This window comes from Myodes glareolus, chromosome 4 (genome assembly GCF_982192425.1).
Source record: "Myodes glareolus chromosome 4, mMyoGla1.1, whole genome shotgun sequence".
Classification (NCBI taxonomy): Eukaryota; Metazoa; Chordata; class Mammalia; order Rodentia; family Cricetidae; genus Myodes; species Myodes glareolus.
This window is the reverse complement of record NC_142029.1, coordinates 39292224-39300505: the sequence shown is the minus strand read 5'-3', so window position 1 is coordinate 39300505 and position 8282 is coordinate 39292224. Positions and strand designations below refer to the sequence as shown.

The 8282-nt window shown below is 36.9% G+C and overlaps 1 protein-coding gene across 6 annotated transcripts in view; it reads right to left on the bottom strand.

Annotated features, from left to right (window-relative positions):
• Nucleotides 1-1853: 1853 nt before the first annotated feature.
• The window catches only part of Senp6 (SUMO specific peptidase 6), an 88730-nt gene continuing 82301 nt past the window's right edge, over nucleotides 1854-8282 (bottom strand). For all 6 annotated transcript variants that reach the window (XM_087905427.1, XM_087905428.1, XM_087905429.1 and 3 more), the window contains 4 exons: nucleotides 6776-6864; nucleotides 5349-5417; nucleotides 5117-5267; nucleotides 1854-2375 (listed from right to left, as the gene is read on the bottom strand). In XM_087905427.1, coding sequence (XP_087761553.1) covers nucleotides 2166-2375; nucleotides 5117-5267; nucleotides 5349-5417; nucleotides 6776-6864 — 519 coding nt within the window. In that variant the 3' untranslated portion in view covers nucleotides 1854-2165. The remainder of the gene's footprint in view (nucleotides 2376-5116; nucleotides 5268-5348; nucleotides 5418-6775; nucleotides 6865-8282) is intronic.

The window sequence follows — 8282 nt, the reverse complement described above, 5'->3', positions numbered from 1 at the left end:
CTTAAAGGGTCATTTCTCTCCGACAGGTAGATCATTTCACAAACTCTTGATTAAAATAAACTCAGTGAACTGAATTAATCTTCAGAATATTAAGAGAATTGTTACTTTACTTACTTTCTATCTCGACACAGTTTTCAGAGTCTACAAATAGGCTTTATGGAGAAAAATAATTCCTTTTAGAGACAAAACACAATGCAAACATTTTATGCTTTCAAGTAAAACCTACATTTAATTGACTCAGTTCAGCACAAGCTGCATGCAAAGAAAAGCTAACTGTCTCAGGTTTGAGTGGGTCATGTTCGCAGCTGTCTAAAGAAAGCACGTCAGCGAAGCCAAAGGGACGAGACTGGTTAAACACCTTTCCTCCTAAACTACCAGCAGCTCAGACACATACAAATTTTATGGCAAGTAATCTAAAACTCTTCTAAAAATGATTAACTGTTACTCTACCCAACAAGAAAACCAATACAGCAGCTCTATCTAATTAGTGCAGTCACCAGATAGCTTCATGCAGTTCTGGTGTCAAATGACAAGACTTCCGACTGCAAAGTTCTGTCTCACAGCTTGGACTACTCAAACAATTTAAAGGGAGATCTCCATTTTAAACTATTTATACAATCTTTATTTTTTTTTTCACGTTGAAATGAAAAATACTGAACAGAAAGAGCCCTAGGGACAAGTTGCAATTTTACTTTATCAAGTTATCTAACACTATAAAATATAGCTATTTGAGACAGCGTCTCACCATATTGTGGGCTGATCCTAACCTCCCAGGCTCAGGCTCAAGCACTACAGCTCTGAGCAGTTGGCATTAACTGGCACGTGCCAGTGTACCTGGTCCCTACAGAATTTATTTAAAAAAACAAGTTTGTCAGTTTTGTTTATACTTTCTATTAAGTTTTTTTTAAATTCCTTTGTTTTGTTTTTGGTCTTCACTATAATTTTGTTGTTATATGGGCATTTAAAAATTCACTAACAAAAATGACTTAAAACATATTTTAAGTCTTATACTAAACTTGAAAGGAATAGATACCATTCATTTGAGAAAAAAATAATTTCTGCATATACAAGCGAGGACTCTTGTGGTATCAAAAGCTTCACATTTTTTTTTTTTTTTTTTTTTTTTTTGCTAGGGGACTGAAACGAGGTCTCCAACTTGTTAAGCATGCACTCTACTGAACTATAGGCCCAACACCACATTTTCTCAACCTAATGGAAAATTAAAAATAAGAGTTTTTGCTGCATTATGCAATTAGAGGATGTTTGCATTTTAAAATAATTTACAGAGGAAAACTCAAGCACAAGGTCTGATACATTATCAAAACAATGAGAACAAAATAATGAAAAAATAGCAGAAGTTACCAAAAATAAATTCCTACATGAATTCCTGTGTTTACACAGATTAAAAATGTTTAACTAGTTCTATCATACAGGTTGCAGCATACTGTAAGATAAAAATGCAAAGGTAATACTGGATATTTGAGATTCAAGCTGCACTTGCCAGGATAGTTCTCACCTGAGTCACAGAGTATATGCCAGTGCAGTTATGCTTTATGAGCAGAAGTCAAGGCGTACTGTCTTCGATTATTCTTAATATTGTTTAAGTATCTGTGTAAAAGTATAAATATTCTCTACATTTTGAGGGTTCTCTGAATACATGAAAAAGCATGAATTGAAAAGATGTTCATTTTTCTTGCTACGCAAGCATATAAAGATGCATTTTAGTTTATAATGTCTCTTGACGATTTTCACATTTTTGAGTACTTTAGAACAGAAGTTTAAAAACTCATACTTATATATATTCCCATGAAATAAAATCACACTGAGGAATTATACAAGTTCACTAAAGAATATCAAATTAATCGTTTCCTCCTATAAATAGTTTATTTGTGTTTAGAAGTTGCAGTTTTAGTATTATTAACAGAAAATACATAACAAAGGCTTCCTAAAAGTGAAAAAAATAATTATAAATGTTGGAAAATTGGCCTCATTAACATATTTACAGACTTTTACTTAATACATAATCCTTTGGAAATTACTTATGTGACATTTGTACAGCATTAACCCTCCCCAAATCTCTGAGTAGTGAGCGCTTCAGCTCTTTACTGTCTATAACCAAAGTTGAATGCCATGTGATTTCTGAAGCTAGAGCCCCAGCTTCCTGGTCACTCTGAGACACTGCTGGCGTACTGTTCTGCTCCTTCCCCTAGGGATGCTTCTGCTGACAAAGTGTCCTTCAGCAGCTTCTTCTCTTTACTCTGCTCTTCCTGCAATTTCAGAATTATGTTTCGGATTTCTTCTCTTTTTGTTTTCATTCTGGGGGGAGGAAACCAGTTCACCAAATTCATAGGGAGCTCAAAATTTAGTATTGGATTCTGAAAATAAGAAGATTAAAAGCCTATTAGAAAATTATAATGAATGACATTTGAATTTTAACTACAACAACACTTAGCCTAAAAGTTAAGTATCAGCATGTATCCACTTGTTATGTTTCACAAGTCAGTTACTGAGTTAGGCACTAGAGATAAAAGCACTAATGACTTATGAAGCTTACCATCTAGATTAAAGGCTGGCAGACTACAGTTATTGGGCTGAGTTCTGACACTACCTTATATCTGCAATATAGTTCTCTTTTTCAAGCAGAAGCAAACAAATTCACTAATAGTTTGTAGTTGTCTGTACAACATTAGTACTCAAGTTGCTAGAGTCTCCACAGCTGCAAAACACAAGTATTTACTCTCAGGTCCTCCTGAGAAAAGAACGCCAGCATTTGTATGTGTGCTAGATACAAAGATAACCGACCTAGACAAGCATTAGGACAGGAAAGCATGAAGTGCAATAGAATAAATACCACCAATCTGACATTCAGATAAACCAAGAGAGCAAGTAAATGGTAGCCAGCAAAGAATGACAGAAGCATCAGGCAAGTGAGCTTCGAGGCCTGGAGACACAGCACAGTAAGAAACAATGACTTGCAACTGGCTGATACACAGCTATGTATAGGACACCAGAAGGGTTTCGTTCTTTAGCTCATTAGCACCAGGGAGTCACCAAATATAAACCTGTTGAGAATAACATGATAAGAGTTTTTGGGAAATGGCCATGAAGGCAGAAGACAAGGGAATCTCACTAGCATTTTGGACTTAGAAAGTGGCAGCAGGAACAGTAATGTGCACACGTGACTTTGAAAGAGAGTCAGTAGTTTGTTCAATGGACAGTGGTTAAGAAGGAGTCAAGGGAACGTAGAATTCTAAGAGAGGCATGTGGAGAGCCACGCTGCAGGTCGAGAGTGAAGAAGGAATAGTCGAAAGGGTGCTGTAGGTCATAAGAGCTTTCAATAAGAGTATGGAGTGACGGAGGAGTGATGGTATAACCTGTCAGACAGGTTATATACCATGAAAGACCTGATTAACTGCGCCCCTATACAGCAGGAATAAGTTTGGAGAGAAATAACTACGTCCATATTCCCAAATATTGTTTATAAATGTTCTTTTACATTTAAAGGGGGATATGATATATATGAATAATTTCATTGGTATGAATTTTAAGGTCAATTTTATTATATGTATATATATTTCTGATCTTGATTGAGGTATTGTGATTGTGTAGTTCATTTAAAAATGCAATGTATAATTAAAAATATAGGTTGTTAATGGATAATCATTGATAATAGACAAGCTTATAGTAATGTTAGTCTGATTTTCTAGAAGTGCATAGATATATTTCAGATATGCATTCTTCATATCTTTCAAAGACTACAAAACATGACATTTAATGTTTTAATAACTTAGGACTTTTCATGACAATGAGACACGTCTGCTCCTGGCAGCACCAATCTACTTCAAGAGGAAGATGGGCATTGAAGAGGCTCCTTATGGAGTTTGATAGCCATTTTGGGCAAGAAACTGCTCTTACCTGAACTGTTGTATAAACTGGACATAGAAAACCCGCAGAGAGAGAACTGCTAAACTTGCCTAAAGGTGAGATGATCTTTCGGGGTTCCTGATTCATGAAAGAGTCTGCGAGACATTCTGCAGGACACAGCAGATAGTGACTGAACTGCCTTTGAAATTTCCTGCTTCATGGAAATGTCTTTGGATATTATGGGCCTGAAGGCCAAAGATGGGTGCCCCAACGATACAGAGAAACTTTGGTTGACTGTCCAGGCAGCGAGATGTCTCTGTCATTTCTAGAGTTTGGAAGTTGCTTATTTCGTGTTTACTTAGGTAATATTATATCCTTCTGGAGTCTTTGATGGAGTTGAAGAATAGATAGTCATAGTTATAGTTTTCCATTATTATGATAAAGATATAGTTATAAATATTGTGACTGTAATTCTTGCTTGATAACTGTTTTGTTATATGTAATTTTACTATGTTAAAATGAAAGCCTTTCTTTTTTGTTTAAACAGAAAAAGGGGAAATGATGGAGGAGGGTTATCTGTCTATTGTGTTATTTTCATTGATCAATAAAGAGACTGCCTTGGCCCCTTGATAGGACAGAAAATTAGGTAGGCGGAGTAAACAGAACAGAATGCGTCGAAGAGGGCTATGAGGCAGACGCCATGGAGCCAGCCACCAGGTCAGACATGCTGAATCTTTTCCGGTAAGCCACCACCTCGTGGTGCTACACAGATTATTAGAAATGGGTTAATATCAAGATATGAGGGTTAGTCAGTAACTAACTCTCTAGAGATAATGGGCCAGGCAGTGCTTAAATGAATACAATTTGTGTGTTGTTATTTCTGGGACTAAGCTAGCCGTGCGGGAGCTGGGCGGGATGACCAAGCCAGCCCTCACACTACAATGGAGGATATCAAATTTAAAACGCTTGAGAGGCAATAGCATGTGTATGGCGATGGGAATGAAGACAGCATAAATCACGGGCTAGATTTGCTAAGATAGAAAATAAGCTGGCGGAGGGGTTGATCAGAGATGATCGACAGGCCTGAGATTTGAGATCAATAATCACAGCATTTTTACATCTTAAAAGGCCTCTAACTTGGGAGTTTTTGTTCCCCAGAATCATTTTTAAGGTGAATTAGTTTCTGTGTTCATTACACGGAAGTCACATATACATTTCACTATCTCACTAAATACAGTGAACTGAAACTCACCTCAAAGAAGCTCTCCACGTACTGCAGTATGTATACGCCACAGTCGCTGAAGTTGTTCTGCTGCGGAACTTTTGGGTTGGAACCTCTCATAACATCTTTGGAAAAACTTCTTTTGCTTCCTTTTTTAACCTCCCATTCCACTTCTAAATACCTACAACAACACACATACATGTAAATACTTACTGCATCCACTATAGTATATCAAACAGGTAGGTTATAGTTTTGAACTTACTCTCTTAGAATTTTGACAACATTTGACCGAGAAGGGCCTCTAAGTGAGTCCATAAGGAGAATACAAGGTCTGCAGAAATAAATAATAAAAGTTAAATATGAATTATGATGTTACATATGCATGAGAAAACTTAAAACAGTGAATTTATAATGATTAAAAACCTTGAAATATTCTTTTGTTTCAGTAATGAAAACAAACCTTCAGATATAGGAAATTTAGATATCTATGGTAATCTTAAACATTGTTACAGAATAGTAATATAACTCCAGCATAATAAAAAAGGAACCCTATAAAAGTATGTACTGTGTGTGAGTTTATATATGCAATGCATGTGCCAAGGCAACTTGAAGGGGATCATTAGACTCATGTCATCAGGCTTGCCAGCAAATGTCCTTACCTGATAAACTATTGTAAAGACAGTTTATTACGCAAACCAAATAGCTAATCCTAAGAATTTGTTTATGACACAATATATTTTTTAGGCAAGATTTTATTTTAGAACAGTCTATGTAACTCACATATAATCTTCAGAATTTTTATTTCTGTAGAAGTATGTTGTAAATTCAAAATAAATGAGGAAATCTAACGTGCCAAAATAAGTCCAAAATGTTCATCTTTTCTCTTCTCCATTCTACCTCCCCCACCTTTCTCTCTATGCTAAGGTTTAAATGCAGAGTCTTGAATATGTTAAGCATACATCTAACTCTGAACTACATTGATCAGGCCTGATATAGAGCTCTTAACTATCAATTATATTTTCTCTAAATATCTCTATTTTCTTTAATAAATAAATTTTTCAAGGTCCATTATGCAGTTTTTCCTAACATTTTCCACAGCAAAGTAAAAGGAGCAATCTGTATCACTTAATGGTTTGGGAGTCTCTGGGATACTTTATAACACATATGTATTTCTGGAGATTGGGAATGACATATTTCATCTTCAGGGTTCCGCCTGAACCCTATCCCTTCAGTAATGCACACACAGTCTCAGATACACCAAGCCATGAAGCATGACAGGGTGCAAGTCTAACTTCCTCTCTTAGAATTCTGTCCAATCTGAGTAGGAAACATGTCTGCAGGATGGGCCGGCCTTCAGTAACTCTCTGCCCACATAAAGTAGCTATGGAACTAACATTAACTACCAACTTCATGTTACTGGAGGGTTTTTCTCAAAAACATCACATACACAGTTGTAGTGGTTCATCATGAAGATGTGTAAGCATCTGTGGGAACAGAGGCTGAGAAAATTACAAAGAGGAAACCAGAAATGGCACCCCTGTTGGATCTCTAGACAGCACACCAACTTTTTCTCCTTGACCCTGAAAATACCTGTGAAGTCTGCTCAAGTAAGAATTGTTCTGTTGTGTTTTATTCTATGAATCAAAAAAAAAAAAGTCACACAGATTGCAGGATGCAGTCAATGCTTACTGTTTACAGACAATAGGTTTTAAATGCCACTGTCCTATTTCTGAATTGTAGTTTTCATCAGCAAGAAGTCCATCATCGCTGCTATCATCCTATAAAAGACAGCCTTTGGTTAATAAAAGTCTGCTATTGAAATAACTAATAATCTAAGAAAATAGCATTGCACACAAAACTCCTTCCAATAAAATGGCAACACTTCTAGTCCCAGGAAGGTAACTGACCTAGAAAATTCAGCCTGCTATTCAATGCTAAAGCACTAACATTAAAGATTTCTTTGTTATTATTATGTGTATGTAAAGTGTATATGTATGTGAACATACAGGTGGGCATCAGAGGACAACTCTGTGGCACCAGTGTTCTCTCTCTTCCAAACTTATGTGAGTTCTGGATATGCCTTAGGTTGTCAGCAGGTACAACAAGACCTCTGCCCAATAAATAAGCCATCTCACCAGGCCTTTAGTGCTAGGGCAAACTTTCAGGTGTTTACATTCGGTGAAGATGGATTTATGCTAGTTTTTCCTTTCTACTCAATCCTGTGAAAGAAAACAGTCATGTTTGAATTATCTATTGGCTAATAATACAGGGCTGGAAAATATAAGTTATATCCTTTCCACCACATGAGCATTCCAGTCTGAAGTGCAAAGTAGTGCTTAGAAACTGAATCCAAATTTCCAATATTTGTATATGTCTCTCATCATGTAAAGCCTACATAAATTGTTTAAATGTAAAAAAACTCCAAAATCTAGGTGGTGGTGGTGCATGCCTTTAATGCCAGCACTTGGGAGGCAGAGGCAGACAGATCTCTGTGAGTACAGGCCAGCCTTGTCTATAGAACGAGTTCCAGGACAGGCTCCAAAACTACACAGAGAAACCCTATCTTGAAAAACCAAAAAACCAAAACAAACAAACAAAAGACAAGTAACAACAGCTTCAAAATCTTAATCATATCTCAGTCCACATTTCTGAATAGGACTACTGAAGCCTGTACCATTCACAGTCATGGCTTACAGTGGGCATTTAGTCTCCCTTTGCATAGAGCAGATGCCTGTTAAGTAAACTAATTAATGAGTACCTTACAGCTATACATTATAAATGAAGGGATAACACACAGAACACCACCCCCTACCAGACTGAGCAAGATGGAAAATCTGTGCAGCATAAAGTATCTTCACACTAGGTGAACAATTGAAAGTCCATCCTAGCACTGAAACCAGAAACCCAAGTCTAATCTCCAGGACCCAGACAGAGAAAGGAGAGAAACGACTCCTGCAATTGTGCTCTGACTCCCACACGCACACTGTGCTTGCAGGCGTGCCCAACACAAAACAAACAGATATAACTTTTAAAAAAGAGTATTTAAGGGCTGGAGAAACAGCTCAGTGATTAAGAGTGCTGGCTGCTCTTCCAGAGGACCCAGATTCTATTCCCAGAACCCACAACTGTCCATGACTCCAGTCCCAGGGAATCTGATACCCTCACAGATATACATGGAGGCAAAAACATCAATGAA